Here is a 20,316-nt window from a genome sequence, read left to right as displayed (position 1 = left end):
TTTGATTTAGACATCAGCCAAAAACCCTTAACTTAGTGTTTCTCCATATATGTGAACACTGAGTAAATATTTTGTCTAGTCTACATAGTTCAGTCAGTTAGAGCACAGAGCCAATAAATTCAAGGTACTGTGTTTCATCTCCAGGAGATTCAGTTGTGTTTATTCTGCCTGTTCTCCTAACTTTGATCTGTTATCTCGCAAATGCAGCTTTTAGCAACACAGAGCTCAATATTAGAACATACAGATAGATCGGCATAAATTCATTACCAACATTTGAGGGAAATTCAAATTACACCTCCACTAACAGAATCAGAAAAGTCATATCTGTATATAAAAATATAGTTTAAACATTGAAACAGAACCATTCCTAAAAATTACAAATTATCTGAAGTTAAAGTCTTTTAACAGTATCTTATTGTGCTTTAATAGAATAACAATGAAATAGACCGATTTTCATTTCTCTATATTAAAATACTCATAATAAAATCAGCTTAAAATTATATTTTTCATTGACTCAGTTGATAAACCCCAGGTACCATTATATGGTATTCTAAGAGAAAATGAAATTAAAAACATTTTTTCTTTTTAGATTCCATATATATGTGTTAGCATATGGTATTTGTTTTTCTCTTTCTGACTTACTTCACTCTGTATGACAAACTCTAGGTCCATCCACCTCACTACAAATAACTCAATTTTGTATATACATGGAATCTAAAAAAAAAAAAAAAAAAAAAAAGTGGTCATGAAGAACCTAGGGGCAAGACGAGAATAAAGACGCAGACCTACTAAAGAATGGACTCGAGGACATGGGGAGGGGGAAGGGTAAGTTGGGACAAAGTGAGAGAGTGGCATAGACATATATACACTACCAAATGTAAAATAGATAGCTAGTGGGAAGCAGCTGCATAGCACAGGGAGATCAGCTCAGCGCTTTGTGACCACCTAGAGGGGTGGGATAGGGAGGGTGGGAGGGAAGGAGATGCAAGAGGGAGGAGATATGGGGATATATGTATATGTATAGCTGATTCACTTGTTATAAAGCAGAAACTAACACACCATTGTAAAGCAATTATACTCCAATAAAGATGTTAAAAAAGCAACAACATTTTTTCTTCATATTTCTTTCAAATCAGACAACCCTCAGAGTGTGAACAAAAACACAAAAAATAGATATTTGAGAAATTACAATAATATCAAACAATGAAACACAGCTGATAATTTTATTAAGTAGCTGTGAATGAATAAACAAGAGGCTAATGGGAATGTGAACAAGCTGAGAAAAACGCATTTTAATTATCAATCTGTTTCCCCTTCCCTTCACCAAAATCATGCAAACAAAACGTCAAGTCAGTTTATGATTTAAAATTTCAATAGGCTAAAGTGAATTATTACAATTGGATCAATTTTAAAATGGAGAACTGGGCTGACAGTCAATTTGCAACATTAAATAAAATTCTGGAATGTATAATTGTAGGAAATAGACTTGGAGACAGATTGCAGTTGAAATTTATCCCTAAATTTTGGCAACCTTGGAGAAATCTATACCTAACTGTTGTAAGATGCAAAACTATTCAAAATAACAATGTTCCCTAACAGTGTCCAATGTAATACATATATTCTATGAATAATACATCTGAGGGCATTGTTAGGATATCCAAGCTTTAACATTTAAAATATAGGTTAAAATGACATCTCTAAAAATATACCCACAAAGTTTTAATAATGTAAGTAGAAAAAAGGTAAGTACATATTTATATTGAGACAGTCTAAAGTTCAGAAAGGACTTAGGTACAACAGTACTTTTGTTGCGTATGAAAATACATTTTATCACCTTCAAAGGAAAATGTGATGCTAATTTTGAGTGCTTAAGTACAATTTAATATGTGTATTTTTTCTTTTTTAGACAATGATGTATATTTCAATGCCCCCATTTAATTTTTAGTTAATTTTTAGATTGCTTGTTAAGTTTCTCATTTACCAATATCATTACCCTCATGTATCTGTGTCTCTTGACACAATCGCTTCAGGAAGTATTGTTTTGAACCTGGTCAGGATTTGGGCACAGGCACAGTTGTCTCTCCTCTCAAGGTGCTTTACTGCCATAAACCAGTTAGGACTAAATAAAAAAGCTCATAAGGCAGTACCCAGTAAAAAATCATGTACTGGACAGAGAATTGAAAGACTATTTTGCACTCCCTTGTTTGGCAAGTCTCTTCACTTCTCTGAACTGTCTCCTCTGTATGTGAAGATGTACACCTATACCTGTGCTTTTAACTAGGATGCAATTATGGGAAGAAGTAGAGCAAGTGGCTGAAGCTTGGGTATGAATGTTTTTTTATAAAGCGCTTTCCCTTGAACCCACAAATAAATCTAATGCACATTCCCTATTAGACACTAGACAAATAAGTGATAAGAGTTTTCCCATCGTTAAAACTCTATAGAACTGAATGGAAGAGTAGGTACCAAATGGAATAAATTTATTTGCCATAGCTTATGATACAACTGGTAAATAGTTTTATGCCCACATATTATTTTATATGTGAAGTCCATAGGTCATCTACATTCATAAATTTTTAAATTTTACTCAGGAGCACTGGGTTAAAATTTAAGGGTTATATGTTTTGATTTGTTTTTTTCTTTTTTGTCCTTAATGCACTAAATAGTTTTATATCTTATATTGACATATTTAACTTTGTATTATTGTGCATTTACTTCACTTACTGTTGCTTATAAAACTGGAAAATAGCTTTCATATCCATCTTACAGAATAATTTAGAGAACAAAGTTAGGCAAGTTAAGTAAAAGATGTTGAAAATTACAAAACAGAAGTTATGTATTACTGTAACTGTGATATATATATATATATATATAAAACATGATGTATATATATATAATATGTGATATATATATATATAACATGGATATTAATTTTAGGCTTTCTTTTAAATTAAAATCTCAAGATTTCAGTTTTTCTCCTAAAAGTGAAGAGGTTTAATTAGTAACTTGGTCATTTTTAGTTTTAACTTTTAATGAGCCTATGAACCTAAAAATCTGTTATCATTTCAGATTTCATTCAACCACTAGCTAACCAATGATCCTGGAAAGTCATTGTACCTCTCTGGCCCCAGGAAATGTGGATGATTTATAAATGGAGATGATAATCTGTACATAGGATATAACAGCTATCTCACAAGATGCTTGTTAGGATTCAAAACAGGAAAATGAGAGAGAGAACCACTGTTTGAGATGTGGATGACACACTCTATATAAAGGGCTTAGCACAGAGTTTCCTGCTGCTCATATTTTATGCAGTAAATACACATGCCTATTTTGGTACCATTTCCCCAAACATAATAATGTCTTATATCCTCTCTATATATGAAGCACCTCTGAGTATTCTGGAGTCAACCTGATGAACTTGTATAAGGGAAAACTATAGCATAGTTGGGTTTTATTTTTCAGTTAAAATTGAATAAACCCTCTTCTGTGAGTCTCTTTCCCTTTATAAATTTCCTTTCAAAATGGTATGCAACCCTATTTTTGAAGTTGTCATAGTTAAAAAAACCCTTGCCGTTACTTTAAATTGTGTAATCATAAATATTCCTTTAAAATTTGCTAACATAAAGCAAAGGAAGGAAGAAGGACTTTATAATCTTGAATGTTACAAACTCAGCTTTTAAGAGAATCACTCATTACTTTCTATGTATTTCAATCCCTTTCTGAACATTTAGACACTTCAAATTTAGCAACATTAATTATTTTGGAAATTTTACTCCCATATCTTGAAGAGACTTTAGAAATATTTCACATGTCACTAAAATTGAAGATAACCCCTTCACATTATTGATTGTTCTTACACTATTAATATTTATAAAATATATTATTACTTCTATGGGAGTTTTGCATGATACCATCATTTATATATCATGTGAGAGAAATGTGCAAATGTAAATGCAGATGAGAGAGAATGCATAAATCTCATGTTAATATAATGTGAATATATTAAAAACATGAATAAAATAAATTAGGAACAGATTTTCTGGATTTAAAAGTCTTTAAATAAACTGTGCCCAGATTATGAGAAGAAATAAATAAGAATTTGATTAAGTAATAGCCCTCTAAGTTCTTTATGAGACATTAAAAAACTCAGTACACTGATTTTATTTTTATAGGTTTGTAATGTCAAAAATAGACTTTATTGAATATATGATTAGTTATTTATTTGATGTGCATATTATAATAGTCTTAGAAAATATTTTCATTCCACAATTGTTTGTTTGTTTTTTTGTCTTTTACCAAATGGGTAGTTAACATTAAAAAAATTACCACAAAACATATAGTCACTAATATTTTTACATGGTACTAATTGGTATATGGTACTCAGATATTAACTTTTGTGATTATCTTCATTGATGCCATCTGAGAAAACTCTGTAGTAAAATTGATAAGGTACAGTAGAAAGAGAGTTGAACAGGAACTTGAAGACCCAATGATCTAGTGTCAGTTCTGGAGCTAATTATCTTTGTAACCTAGTAAAAAAATCTCTTATCCTTTCTAGGCATGTGCATTTTACTGTATAAAGTATGAGCGGTGAACCAGCTGGTATGTAAGAATTCTTCCAGCCCTGTAAATACCATGGATTTGTGACAAGATGAATTAACAAATTCATGTAAGTACGTTAATCAATCAATATTAACATAAATCAGTATTGGTATGCAATGGATAAAATTAGCCTGGGAATAGGAGTAACATATTTAAGCTATGGGTCTGCCCCTGATTCATAGAGCCAGCACCCAAAGTAACTGTGTAAAGGTGATAAGAAGAAATTTCAAGAGTGTTTCTCCAATGTATAGTAGCCTAGGAACTTAGCCAAAGTGAAATAATAGTGAGAAGATGCTACATTTTTTATTTACTGCTGTGGACAAGTTAGGGCTGGTGGTGTTAGGGATGAAGTGTGTGGGAGTTCATACTGGCTTTGTGCATGGAAGTGTATTTTAATAATACTGATGATAGCTACTAGTGTCAGGTACTATATATGTTACATATATAATCTTCCTGCTGATTTTCTAATTTCCTTTTTAATAGATAATGAAACTGAAGCTTAGGAAAACTGAGCGGCTAGTACAAAGATAGTTGCTGGCAGAATCATTATTTGTCTTCAGGTCTTGGTGGCTCCAGAGCCCTTGCTCTTTCTACTTTACTGTAGTGCTTCTCAAATTTTAGATCACATCAGAATTACCTGGATGACTTGTTAAAAACACGTATGTCAGTGCCAACTACCAGGGCATCTGTTTCGATAGGCCTGGGGTAGGGACCTGAGAATTCATCTTTCTAACAAGTTTCCAAAGGATGCTGATGCTACTTGTTTAGGAACACTTTGAAATCACTGCAGTGCAAACATTTATGAGCAAATAGAATGATATTGTGTTATCTAATGGCATCTGATTACCACAGATATACTTGTGAACCAGGTACAAGGTATATGATGCATATACTAATCTTATAAATTTTGACTTTTTAGAGATTTCAAATTGGGTTGCAGGGCGACAGGCTGTGATTATATAAAAAGTATTAATCCTTAAGAATCCTCAACTAACACCAAGCAATAGCATAGCAAAAGGTGTGATGGCATGAAATGCATTTGATAGCTGTAAGATTGGAGGCTTGAGAAAAAGAAAGATGATCACCAGCACTGAGACCATGAATACTGGAAGGTATTCAACAAATTGAATTTTCTCAGTGACATTCCTGTAAAAGTAATATTCCGGATGAGAATGAGAGCCTTACAAGGGGTCTAATTCAGAGAAATTCTTGTAGATGTGGAGATTGATCTCCCTGGAAAGTACCATGAATCACCCCACCTGCTCACTTTGAGAAAGAAAAGATGAATTGGTAATGACAGTATCTGTTCTATCATCCTTACCAGACCTCATCCAAAATCCAAATTAGATCTGTCACTGTATCTATAAACTACACACTCCTTTGAATTATGAGTAAGGGGAATGGAAAAAAGAGACAGAAAGAGAAGCTAAGTTTTAATATATATATAGATAAAATAAAATGGCCTTAAGTTTTATTGGCATCTCAGGCGTTTTTCCCTAATCTTTTCGTTAGCAGACATTTTACTTTTAATCTCTCCGGCACTGTAATTCAAAGTACAAGATGGCATATTTTGTCAAATGGTCATGTTACCTGAAGTAACAAGTTCCTCACCAGACATGTTGCTTGGTGCTTCAAAGTTATTTCTCAAACTGGACAAAACATTGAAAGTGTTTAATATCCTGAAGCCCTTTCTGGAAACCCTGATATTAAGTAGAAGAAAGTAAAACTCTTGGGACACAAGGAGAAGTATATTTGGAGCCTTAGGGAACTTAAGTTTAGTTGCTTTTGCTTATTTGTATTTGAGATTAGACAAGTATTTTAGCATTTGAGGTGTTTTTTTTTTTCTATATGCATACAAGGGCATTATTAATTGCTACCTTTCTTAATTTTTGTTTTATCAGATCTCACTTTTGATAAAGTTTTACTATATTTAGAGCCCTGTACGGATGCCATTTGCTACTGCTTTATTTTAATATTTCACTGTTTCTGTAGACACCAAACTGTGTGTTCAGGGAAAAGGCATGTGCTCCCCAAATCTATTCAGCTAGCGCATAAATAGTAATGCTAATTAATATCGTGAACAGTAATAACAACTACCACAACTAAATCTATGCCCCTGGAGTACTTAATCTATGGAGTAATTCTACCCCTTTTCTCCTTGAAGGATCTCGAAGGCTCTGGCATCAGGTTTTCAAAACCTGAAACCTGCTCCTTAATTATTTCTGCTCACACACTCACTCTTCCTACGTGGACTTGATGCAGCCCTCACATCCTCCCCAAAACCCTCAACACCAAAAGATTTGGGAAATTTGATGCTGCACAGCGACATTTCCAAACGATTTCAACAGGGTAACTGTCCAGGGGAAGTTCAGCTCAGAGCTATTCAAGCCTTTTGAGGGCGGTAAATTGGGTTGGCTTACCAACTCGGTGGTGCAAAGGCTCCCCAAAGGCGCCGTGTTCAACGAGAAGGGAATCCGCCTGCTGCCTGAGTCTATCTTTCTTTCTTTGGTCGTCCTGCTTCATGTTTTTTTCTGCACTGCGCTACAGTCCCCGTGCCTGTCCCGCTTTCAGCCCTCAGCTGGCCTCTCCAGCAGGTCTGGGAGAGGACCACGTGGCAACCGGGTTGACCCTGTACTCTTTCATTTCTTCTGCCCTTTCCCCTAGGGTCCAACGAAGCCCTTGTGGCTCTCCAAACTTGGGACTGCCCCCTGCTTGCTTTCCTCCCAGAGGCAGAGGAGGGCTGGGGATGAAGGGGACGGTAGAGGAGCATCAGTCTCCATGACTCATTCCCCAGTGAGTTTTTCGAACTCCCGGAGAGCCTGTTAGAGGAGTTGTTTCAGTGAGGGCAGCGCTGAGGTCAGCATGGGGAAAGGGAGCTTTCTCGGCGCCTGCACCGGATCGCGCGGCAGCAGTGGTTGCAGCACCACCGACTCCGGGAACAGAAACATACTGTTTGTTACCCGCCGTCCGTTTCCGCCTCGGACACACACCCACACCCACCCTCGAGGCCTCCCGAAGGCTCCTCCGTGTTGATCCATGTGTACCTCCTCCTCCCAGCCACACACACACACACACACACACACCCTCACAATCTCGCCAAAGACCAAGTCAGGCATCCAGTTTCAACCTCAGGTAGTCCATGAATATTTCAGGTAGTCTGGCCTTCTAGAAGCAAATAAAGTATTCCCGGAGGAAACAGATGGAAGGGAGGGATTCCTGTCCATACCGCAGCAGGACAGGGACCCCTGACCCAAACGTGAAGGTTACCTCTAAGCAGCTGACTCAGTCCTGTTAACCTCAAGGGAGGGTTTTGATGGTGGCCTTGGCAGTGGGTGGCTTTTTGTTTGCTGTTGTTACTGGTTTGTAAAGACATTAACCCAACACACCCACCTCTCAAAAGGTCCCTCAAGACACGACAGAAATTTTCCTAACGTTACTGACAGGGCAGACTGTCGCCCTGAGGTCAGGGGAGTGAGGGTTATCAGCCCCCAACACAAGCGCGGGGCTGAAACCTCCGGCGCGGTCACACTGGGGTGGGCAAAAGGTGCTAATGAGCGCTGCTGGCAGCTCTCCCCCTGCGTGGACACTGCGACCCTTTCCAGTACTAATTAACTGCGGGAGAAGGTGCGAGCTCCGCTCTTCCAGAAGAGCTCTGTGGCGGGAGTAATATCTCCTTGGAGTCCCAGAGCACGCGGAAACGTGGATCCTTCTCGAAGTCTGGGGTCCAGAGAGAAGCCCTGAAATCACGCTCTAGTACACGGTGGGGACGCGGCCCACTAGCTCTCACCTGCTGTCCACCGAGGTTAGTGCCTTCTGTACCTTTCCTGCAAGATGTGTGTGCTCCCCCAGGATCTCCCTAGAAGGAGCGTGGGGAAGCACCCCGCGGGTGTCTGTTTACGTGGGCGGGACGTTTAAGCACGACTTGGAGATTCACAGTTTCTATGTGATTGAAACCTAAAACAGACACGTTGCAGCTGCAGGCTGCATTTCAGAAACCTTTGCTTTCCTCTGTGTGTGTGTGTGTGTGTGTGTGTGTGTGTGTGTGTGTGTGTGTGTGTTTCAGCCTGAAATAGGCATGCATCAAGTCCAAGCCGACCCCGGCCCGCCCCACAGCCCAATTTGGTGCCCTCCGTGGCCTTTTATTTCAGATGGCGACAGGAGACAGAATGCCCAGAAAGGGTTGCCTCTCTCTTCAACCCCACTCGAGCGATTCAGGCCTACTACTGAAGGCCACTTTGTCTTCTACTCTGAGGCGTTTTCTCCCACTGAGCCTCTTTGTCATTGCTGTGGCAGGCAGAGGTGAGATAGTGGAGGGATGAAAAGTGTGGACAGAAAGTGGAATTCTCCTGGCAGGAGCTGTTCACCTGGAAAAGCACGCGCCTGCGCCTCGGACTTCCTGAACCCTAGCACTAGCCTAGATTAGGACCTGCAAAGCTCTTAGAAGGATTCCCCATCCTGAGCTTCCCCGTGGGCCTGGGAGACCAGAAGAAAAACAGCGTGGAAGACAAAAGCAGTCGTAGACATTGGGGGAAAGAACATTTAAGCCATTGCTGCAATCTTGGTTTTAGGAAAAGCCTTGAGACTGAGGTAAAATTAAGGAGAAGGGGAAGAAGGAGAAGAAACAACTGTAAAAATTGGCACCACTGGGCGACCGGGAGCAAGTCTAAAGCATACAGCCTCTGTAAGTTTGTGTCTCAGAATTTGAGGACAGTGTTCCACGTTGTAAAATATAGGAGATGCCCTTCAAGTGGCAGGTAAGTGACAATGAAGGATCTTATTACCATTAGAAAAAATTTTTAATGGTCCGTAGAAAAATGATTTTGGACGGGATCAAAGCAGAGTGTGAAATACTCCTTCTTCCCAATGTCCCCGAAACTGGAATATATTCAGTGGGCCGATTATCTCAGTCCAAATTACGGGAGCTGTGAGTAGAGGAGAGGGGTCTCATTTCCAGTGCCATTTAAAGCAAACGAACGCGCTGTTCGTTTCTACCGGCGCGTCTTATCTAGAATATACGGTAGGTACGGGCAGCCCGGCTGTAATTGCAGGCAGCGCGGCTCCGTGTTTGTCAGCCTGGCGTGCTCGCCCAGCTTCGGAGACTCCCTCTCCCCATCTGCCCCTCGAATGTGTTTTGACTCAACAGGTATCACATGAAAACTCGCACTTAGCCCCCGGTCATCTTCTAGCAGGAGCCACCTCAACATTTTTCCTGCCAGGAACTGTTGCTGGCTCCTTGCGCCTCCGTCACGCGGAGCGCGCGTCTAGCTGGCAGCCCCAGGCCATCCATCAACCACCGAGTCCCAGTGGCAGGCGAACTAAGCATAAATGCGAGGCTCCTCACACGTCGAGCCGGCGACGAAAACCCCTTGTAAGCAGCCCGAGACGCCTTTTGTGCGCTAGGCAGTGTAGTTACGCCGCTGAGGACAAGCGTTCTGGCTTAGAGCAGCGCTGAGGCTGGCGGGGGGGCGGGGTGTCAAGCTTTGAGGAGCAGCTTGGGATTACAAGGCAGTTGCTGCCACAGAGACCAGGGACAACTTCTTGGCATTCAAGGATGTAAATTAAAATTCGAGACATGCCACCCATCCTTGGTCCTAACAGAGGGAGAGGTAACCCTTCCAGCTCCCTCCACCCAAAACATGAATTATCATTTCCACTGAATGCAAATGGACTGCCTTCTGTGGGGGGACAGCCAGCTGCAAGCTGTACAATAAACTGTTTCATAGAGACGCGGCCCGATTGCGGTTCAGAGAGGCACTCCTTTACAAAGGAAGAAGCGTCCAGTTTGTGTTGACAGGGGTGGCGCGCCTGGGCTAAAACACCCCCCTCCCTCCCACCACCCACCCCCGACACACAGACACCCAGGATTTGAAACTAGCTTCACTAAAAACGACATCCCTCGCGCCTATGTGAGCTGCCATGACGGCATGAGTCATAAACACCGCCTGAGTATTTTTTGCAGCAATTAATGGGCAGCAGGGTGCAGGAGAAGTTTTAGAACAGAGCTGGGGATCTATTTTCTCCCGGAGGACAGCTCTCCTTCCAATGATCCTGACTGTCCCTTGCCTTCCTGCTTAGGAATAAATTTTACATCCTACCCACTCCCTCCCCTTGTCTGTGCATGTGACACTCACTCTACCTGTCTGAACGCTGAGACTTGCTGGGGATTTTCTTTTTGGTCGTCAGCTAATGACTTTCCTCCTACCTTTCATTCATCCCCAAAGGTAGCTCGTTAACACTTCGTGGCGTCTCAGACCGTTTAAAAGCCCCATTTTAAGCGAAACCTCTACCACAGGACCTATGGAAGCTCCTCTATCATTTATCAATGCAAAAGAGCTCACGTAGAAATAATTCACATATGCACGCACACCTTCATGTTGGTGTGAGGGATGCGTGAAAGACCCCTGTGCCCTAATGCATTTAAAATCAGCACATTCCTAACATGTCGGTAACTTTCCTACCTGAAAGGGTTAAAAAGCATTTACACGAGACTCTTTAATATAAATATTCCAGCCAAAGCATCAAACACCACTGGTTTGACTAGAAATCAAGGTAATCTTCACCACCAAGAAAAGTCTTTGCAGAGGAATTCTGCCTGGATATCCACTAGTTAGAGGGTATACGAACCAACTCACGTATTCGTTTGAGCATACTGCAAGAATATTTATTGAGCACAAGCTCAATCACTGCATTGAACGCCAAATCTGGCAAGCAAAATGCATTTCCTATCTGAGGGGGAAAAAAGAGCTGTGAATCAACTCCTTCTTCTGTATTATCGTGATTATTTTTATCTGTGCAAATTTCAAAGAAGCTACCCCTCTCCGGCGACAAGTCAGCTCACCTCCATCCAAAGCAGAGGAGACACCCGAAAGCAAACCTACCTTTCACACAAGACACCGTCAATAAAAAGACGAGGTTCCAAAACGTAAATCCACTTTGACTCCCCATTTTCTTCATCAGAATGAAGTCTAGGCGGCCACATTTAGCGCATTTTCTCGTGTCAGGCTCCCGGGGTTTGGATTCCTTCGCTCGGCTTTCCCCTTTGCGGATCCCTTTCATGTTATTCGCGAGCTCCTAATTCCTGCTCCTCAACCCGGCGCAGCGGAGTTGCTGCTGTTATTGGTGCGCGGTCACAGCTCGAAGTGAATGGTGTTTCTGGGATACCACAGCAACCTTGACGAGGACTCAACCATCTCTCTCCAACGGGGGCACAAAGTCTCTGCTACTCTGGATTCTGTCTTTTCTTGTGCGTTTTTACCCCTCCACCGAAATCTGCCTCAATTCTAGCTCGTTATAGCAACCACCAGAAACCACCAGTGAGCCTCTTAAAGGCCAGCTCGTCTCTTTGACAAACTCCCCACAATATTTGAAATTAAGGGGTTTGATTTTTTTTCCCCGAATAGATCAATTCTGCCTGTAAAACAGCCCAAGAAATATTGTTACTGAGTTCTCCATTGCAGCCTGTGAATATAGAAGCATGTTAAAGGAATATTTTAATCGGAGAATCTGTATTGCTTTTAGGGAAACCGTGATGATAAATGAATCGGGCTCCATCGATGGCCATGTCGTTATAACGGGACATGTGTTACTACTGTAGTTGCAGTATATTTCAGGCAGGCGTCTCACATTTATCATCCTGTGATTTAATTGAAAAAGGGAGATCACAGAGAAGAATTTATTTGTACACACGCATTTACATATTCAAGTGCCTAGATGTAAACCCACAACCGGGTTTTTTGATCATTAGGCAAACCGATTTCATCCTTGACCAGGGCGGAGGTGAGAGGTGGGGAGGGAGTCAGTCATCTCCTCAAAGAGTTCGCCCTTTCATCCTCCCTACCCCATTTTCAGCTGATGTGTGCTGCAGTTAAACTGCTTTATCTGTGGTAGTTATCTGGAACAGACCCATTTGTCTTAATTCTGAATCGGTCCCAAATATGTAAATGGGAGGGTTCTTTCAAAACGGAAAACCTATGTATCTATACGTTTGGACCTGGCCGCGCCAACACACCACTCAAGGGTTAACATTGTACAGAGGAAGAGTTCTTGCGCCATCTACTGGCCCTCGCTAAGCCTCCCGCTTCTCTTTCACATCTAAAAGGTACCCAATTTCCCTCATCCCAAGGTGTGGGGGAGCTTTGTCCGGAGACCAGCGTGTTTTGCTCTTGTATGTCAATTTTCTAATCTTTTTTTGGTTGGTCCTGGCCCAGGTCTTATAACCCACATGTTCCTTAGACTAGGCACCTTTTTGGAGATCTGACCTTTTCGGGAATCTGATACCATCTCAGGAGGGGGAGGACTGCAGCAATGGTTCTGCAATAGATTGCAAAAGCTTCTGTCTCCATTTGCATGCCGAAGGCTATCAGGGGGATTAGTTTCTTTCTATAGGGCTTGGTTAAGAGGACTGCCCAATTTGAGTTTGCAGCTTTCCACATTGCCCATAAATGATGGCTCCTGTCCCGTGCACCACACGAGAACCCTGGCCAGCTTTTGTCCCTGGGCTCGATGATGTGGAGCTGCCAACTCACAAGAGCAAGCCTATTGCATCTGGAGGGAGTTTTACTCTGGGAAGTGGGCACACTGCGAGCGTCAATAGGCGTGCGAGGTGTGTGGGTTCAATCTGCAAGCATAGGAAGGATTCTGAGCTCTCCGGGTACGTGGCATTTTGTGTGAGTCTGTGATTCTCCCACGGAGTGTGTGTGTGTGTGTGTGTGTGTGTGTGTGTGTGTGTGTGTACATGGGCGCTATAGTGAAGGGTAAGAGTGTGTGTTTATGGAAATGATGAGGAATATGATTTTCTATGTGTGGGTGTTTTCCCAAGTGTGTCTGTGCAGTATATATGCGTGTGCCTGTGTGTATGTTTGTGGGGGGCGAGGGGAGAAGAGAAAGAAGAGAAAGAGAAATTTCTCTTCTGGGTAGGGAGCATTAGCAAGAGGCTAAAGCTGTAAATGCATAACTGACCTCATTTAACTCGGAGAGGTGCATTAAGGGCGGTGTGCAGGATACTGTTCCTTCCCACCAGTGCTTTCTTTTATTGTCCGCATATGCAGATTCCAGGGAGTGGGCGACAAGGCTGGGACTAGACGGAGACTGGGAGGATCAACAGTGAAAACGTCATTCGCCTGCTCAGCCACCTTGGTGGCAGCTCTGGCAGTGATTTCAGTCAAGATGTCAGGGTGTGTTGCTGCTGCTGTTGCCTTTGCTGGACCTGCAAACAGGTCCTTGGACTTGATGAGGACACCTGACAAAATCCTCCTTACCAAATGTGCAGAGCTTAGTCACCTCAACTGATTTCACTTTTCATTAAAAGAAAAAAATCTTGGGTGTATGTAATCTATTTGAACACATAGGTATATATCCAGACAGGAGGAATTTACACCCCAAAACTTTATTTCTCAAAAGTCAGGAATACTTTTAACAGTAATTACTGTGCAAAAATAAACTTTGACTATGGGACCATCATGACTACTACTAAGATACCAGTGTCTAAAATTTATTGTCAAACATGCTAACCCTATAATCCAATTATCTTCCCCTAAATGAATCCTGCCTATAATTTCAATGTGAAGTTGTTAAAAGATTTATCTGGTAGCACCTAATACATTGAACAATACTATAGTTTCTAGTTTTTACAGCTCATAATAAATCACGAGCTATTTTTTACCTGCATCTTCCAGCTCCTGAGATAGGATGGGAAATCATATTTTAGAGATGTGAAAAGTTAAGGCATGGGGAAATGAAATGGTTTATCCAAGGTCATCATCAGGAGCACTAACGTTTAATCCAGTACAGTCAGTGCTGGATCACACTCTTGTCTTTCATGCTAAACAGCTTCCTCTTCAAGGGAGCATTCCCAGAGGTATTCCAGAAACATAATATTATCAGCCAAAATCCTGGATGAGAAATTCCTCAGTTTCTCCGGAAGGAAAAATACAGTGTCTAAATTTGGGTGGAAGAAATCATCTATCTCAGCTGATCTGTAGGAAAGCAGCACAGTTGTACATAGATTTGTTTAAGGCTGTTAGAAAAAGAAAATAAAAAAATAGCTAACATAATAGCAAACATTAAATGCTTACTGTATGCCTGACATTGTATTATATTCACAAGGCATATCGTATTCAGTCTCTGTACAACTTGCTGAGACAAGTATTACAATTATCCTCATTTTATAGGTGAAGAAATTGATACACAAAGAAGTTAACTGTCTTGCCTTGCCCGAGGTAATATATTTAAGAGGAAATATGGATCTATGGTGTCCAATTTTTGAGTCAGTGTGCTTGCCCACTGTTCTTTCCTATGCTAGCTCCCAAAGATGCTTGTTTTAAAATAGTCTAATAACAAAAAATATGATTTTTATAACAAATGTACCTGTATAACTATAGAAAAGCAAAGATATAAGATGATTTAAAGGTAATCAAATTATATATATTATATATATATATATAATTTATATGTATAGGTAATGAAATTATGTATATATGTATATATACACACACACAGAAAAAACATTTCTTTTCTTTTTATACTTGTCAGTTACTAAAATCCCCCCCTCTTTTGTTCTTTTTTTTTTTTTTAACTTCTTGCAGCCTATTGATCTTCTCACATACAGGTCAAGGGAAATAGGGACTTGGTAAGGATCATCAAGCCAATCACAATGATGAGGTACCCTGGAGAGTTCTTAAAAAGAATTTAGATCAGAAAGGGACAGGTTCTTTAAACTGGAAGTACCAGATTTCCATTCCCTTTCAGTGGCCCTCTCCCAAATACTATGGAATACAGTGAAGTTTGATCTTAAAACGAGACTTAGTTGGCACTTAAAAGGGAGAAAATAAGCACCTTTTCAAAAATTGCTCCATTTTAAATGAGGTCCTCGATATATATTTACTCTGTTTAGCATCACAAGGGCAATATCACAGAAAAATGATCAAAACAGAATGAATACACTGAGAAAAAGACAACGTAAAGACTTGGGAAGAGGTTACCTTTAACTTTGAAAAGAATTGCATGTACTTTTGACAGAGTCATGAACTTATAAAGTGTTTTTCTTAATTCATGTCACAGATATACAGGTTTACATGAGGATTACTGTTCAAATGCAGTATTTATTTTGTCATAGAAATGTTCCTGCCTATTAGTGATGAATGTCCACTGATTGTAGACATACACTTTTTAATTAAAATGCTCAAATTCAAACCTATGGGTCTGTGGGGGAAAACAATAAAGTAAAAACGTTAATGATTTACAAATAAGCAGGAATTTTCCTGTTTGTTCACAGTTTTCATTTAGAATTTGTTGCCAGGAGAGTAGGATAAAAAGAGGAACTAATTTTCTCATTTTTTCTACTTAAGTGTCCCTTCTTGAGTCCATCATATCTGACCTCTCCAACTCCTGGGAAATAAAACATTTGAATTTAAATGTCGAATCTAGAATAATGCAGGAATTCTAATTCAAGTCTGTACACTTCGACTTGCAATAGTCCCTATTTGGTTGAGGAGAAAAAAAAGAGATCTAATATTCATGATAAAGTAAATTTTCTTTAAGCAATCATATTTAAGAAGATAAATTATCAGGTGGATAAAAGTATCTGTCTTGCTGTTAATCAGGAAGCATTGTTGAGAGGTGGAGATGAGCATCTTGGAAGTGTTGCTAAGTGTGCTTCCTAGGCCTCCATTCCTCTTATGTCCTGACTCTTCTTTCAGTTTTATTAATAGTGAGGCTTAACAGGCATTTCAGTCTTTTCCAGCTTTAACCACATTAAGAAAGTCAGAGCCTGAATTTCTATGTCACATAAGGGTAATAACAGTGTGTTTTAAACAATGAGAGAACAGAAAAGCCTTAAAACTGAAGGCAGTATCTATTGCTGTATCCAGACAAAAAATCATACTTTGACTCCAAAACAACTTATTTTTGACATGAGCCACATGTATAAGTTTAGTACATTAACATTCAAATTTTTAAACTGATTCCTTCTTAAATATAGACAATATAAATATAATATATAGATAGTTTAATATAAACTATATGAGCACATTTCCCTAAAGGAAAAGAACCATGGTAAATAGTTGGAGAACATGTTAAGTAATGATCCTAAAAGAAAAAAGATAAGAATTGAGAGAATCTTTAAAGACAGTTCTGTTTGTCTTGAGGATAATTTTACTTTCCTGCTAACCCTGGGCCTTAATATCACTTAACTTGTCTCTGTGTAAAGGAATAGAAATAAAAAGTTAAGCAAAAGGTATCTTTGCTGAACAATCAGGATAATCCAGGTCTCTTCTTTTCATAAGTAATAAAGTTGTTTTGCTGACAAGCTCTGAATAAATCTGAGTTCCCAGTGTAGCAGATCTTTTTACCGTCATTACTTTAACTCTAATATAGTTATGTGGTATCAGCCTCAAATGCACTTGAGAATGCATAAATATTTAGAGAATATAAATCAAATGGCTGGATTTCAAAAGATACCAAATCTATCATCATTACTATTAAAATGCAATGCATATTTGATTTCACGTCCTGAAGTTATCTGCCAATAAACTCATTATTATCTCCTAAAATGTTTGACTTTTTGATCATCTATATATTATTGGCTAATCTTCAAAATTGATTATAATTTCTTGATGTAAATGCATATGTTCAAATATTCAGAGTTCAGTAAAACCACTAATACATTTTATTTTGCATTTTGCTAGTCTATTGTAGATTAGGTAGCATGTATGAGGCCTTCTTTATATTTTGTTTCACTTATCTACTTAAACATCAGTTTTATGAAATTTTGCTGAGAAATCTAAACTTAGAAGTAAACAATTCTAAAACTGAAAGTTAATTCTGGAAAGGTGCAAGCTTTAAATTGTATTTGATCATAATCCTAGAAGCCCCAACCAAGCAAAACACAGCCCAGAGGTAAAAGGCAAGTATGTCACCTGTGCTTGAAATCTCCTTTCACAAGATGGTGAAGTGGTTTTGCTGGTGATAAAGCAGAATTTATTAACTTTTTATAAATATAATTGTGAGGTTATTTTTCCTAAATATTTATAAACTTTAATTAGAGGAGCCATTAATAATAGAACTGTTGGAGGTTTCACAAATTTGAAGTCCATAATCCATATATGTGGTTACATGTGCTAGTGTCTGAACCATATTAAAAGTATGAATATTCATTATTGCATAATTTGACCCAGTGTTTAAACTTCCCAAGTGATCACCAACAACTCTGTTATTTCATTGATTTTTCAAATTTATCTAAAATTAACAAATGTAGAAATATTTCCCAGAATAAGAGTACAGGAAGCCAAACAACATAAGCATTCTTTCTTCAGAGGAAGATAACTGTGACCTTGACTTAGAAGGATCATTTTGGCCACAGAAGGAAGGAAAATCAATGCAGCTGATTTTGGTTTGGCTACACATAATCCAATTTGGATTGTAAATACAAATATCTGTCCCATCTGGACAGGGATCAATTTCATCTTTACTCTTTGTGTAGCAAGTATCATTTTCATCTCTGTGTTCATTCATTTATTTAAGAAATCATTTTGAGCTCCTACTGCAAGGAAACAAAAACAAGATTCACAAATTATTTTCAAGGAGCTTACAATGTAATAGAAGGGATAGAATATATTCTCAGGTAACAGTAGTGAATGTCAAATAGTTCAACCATTTTAAGAGAGATGCTTATAAAACACCAAGATGGTGGGAGATTATATATAGCTGGGGGAAATGGAGAAAACTTCAAGCAAAGTATATACCTTTGAGCCATTCTAGAATCATCTGGAGATGTTTGGCAGAAAAATATCTTGGTGGAGAGCTATTTTCCAGAAATATTATAAGTAAGTTAGAAACTCTGTAAGCATATCTAGGATTTGGTCAATTTGGTTAAGTGATAAAGACATGGCAGATGAGGCCAGAAAGGTAAAATGAGCCAGGGAGAGGTGGGAATTGGGAGACAATAAGTGTCCTTGCAAATATTTTCTACATTTCCTTTCTCTTTAGTAGGCCATAATATTTGGTCAGTTCAAGTAAACCTCCAGTGGCACATTTTTAAAACAACTCAGTCAGTGGATCGTTTCATTGAATAAGCAAATCAATTTGTTTTGGCATTTTGTATACAGTGGTTTATAGAAAGAATGAAGGTAACCTTTCAAGTTGATTGAAGTCATGAGGCATTTATTAGAAACATACTAGTAAGATTCAATAATTATTAAATAATACAATTTAATATTAATATAGCACATAGTAAATAAAATATGCAATATATACTGTTAATATTAATAAATATATAGTATAAATAAGTAGGTAGATCTGGAATATTTTTGTGTCTGGTTAAGTATAGTAACACTATGAACAAATACTATATTTGCAAATGCATAGAGAATTTACCTCATTATCCAGTATATGAATACCAATCTGAATTTTGGGAGATTTCACATGTCTAGAATGGTCAATGAATCTAGTGCATGACGTAAGAGTCTAAATATATAAATACAATAGCAACAGCATCTCTAAGGAGGTTAAGCTATCCAACAATTACGATGTAATTATCACTCAGTTTGTCCATTTCAGTTTTTTAGAGTGTGCTTACCCTGGGACAAATAAAATCTTGATCCTTATTCTTCCCAATTACCTCTGCTCTTTTTCTAAATCAAACAAACAAGCAAAACATAGTCAAAGCAAACAATAATGACAAAACAATAAAAAAAGCAAACAAATAAACAACTCTTCCTGGTTAGAAATCTTGTACATTCAGTGATCAGAAAAGAGTGGGGAAAAGGAATACGGTGTGTCAACACAAATTCTTCCTTTTCAAAGCAAAAACAATAAGATAAATGCTATTCTGAATCTGAAGCAGTTACAGTAATGCCTATTAGATAAAAAAAACTGAGATTGAAAATGCCTTTAGGGTAAGAAAGCTATCACTTGGTGATAACAGAATGAGCCTTAATTTTTCATCTGTAAAATGGGATAACTGTTTGCTTCACACATTTTTAATTAACATTCTCAAGAGGTATGTTGCTAGAAGAAGTCACCGTATACCGTTATCACTCCATACCATTTCATAATACCTCTAATGGGTTGAATAGTGCACCCCCCCCAAAATGATATTTCCAGTTCTTGACCCCTGGAACCTGTGAATGTAAACTTATTTTTTAAAAAGAGTCTTTGCAGATGGACATAACTAAGATAAAGATCTTGAGATGAGATCATCCTGGATTTAGGGTGGACCCTAAACCCAATGGCAAGTGTCCTTAACAAAAAAAAGAGAGAGAGAAATGGGACACAAAGTCACAGAAGAAAAATTGATGCAAAAAAGAAGCAGAAATTGGAGTGATGAGTTTACAATCCACGGAAGGCCAAAGAGTGCTGGCAGTCATCAGGAGCTAGGAGAGAGGCATGGAATGAATTCTGCCTCAGAAGCTCCAGAAGGAATCTATCCTGCTGACACCTTGATTTCAAACTCTAAATGTTGTTTTAAGGCAACAAGTTTCTAGTAATTTGTTTTCACAGCCCTAGGAAATTAATACTGTACCCAAGACAGCCAGTGACATTGGTTTTAGGAACATGGTTAGTGGATTCCAATTTGATCTCTGATATCTGTCCCCCTGACCCCCAACAAAGGCTCTTCTTCCTATCCCCACCCTAAGTGGGAGCATTCTTTACTGAAACATTTTGAGACTTCCATAAGTTTTCACTCATTAATATTCACTTATTTCAAAATACTGA

The 20,316-nt window shown here is 38.9% G+C and overlaps 1 protein-coding gene across 2 annotated transcripts in view; it reads right to left on the bottom strand.

Annotated features, from left to right (window-relative positions):
* CSMD3 (CUB and Sushi multiple domains 3) overlaps window positions 1-20,060 on the bottom strand; it is a 1,186,187-nt gene extending 1,166,127 nt beyond the window's left edge. For both annotated transcript variants that reach the window (XM_082364543.1, XM_082364544.1), the window contains exon 1: window positions 11,484-20,060. In XM_082364543.1, the coding sequence (XP_082220669.1) occupies window positions 11,484-11,661 (178 nt within the window). In that variant the 5' untranslated portion in view covers window positions 11,662-20,060. The remainder of the gene's footprint in view (window positions 1-11,483) is intronic.
* Between the last annotated feature and the right edge of the window lie 256 nt (window positions 20,061-20,316).

This window comes from Balaenoptera borealis, assembly GCF_965194805.1.
Source record: "Balaenoptera borealis genome assembly, chromosome: 17".
Classification (NCBI taxonomy): Eukaryota; Metazoa; Chordata; class Mammalia; order Artiodactyla; family Balaenopteridae; genus Balaenoptera; species Balaenoptera borealis.
This window is presented reverse-complemented; position numbering and strand designations above follow the sequence as displayed.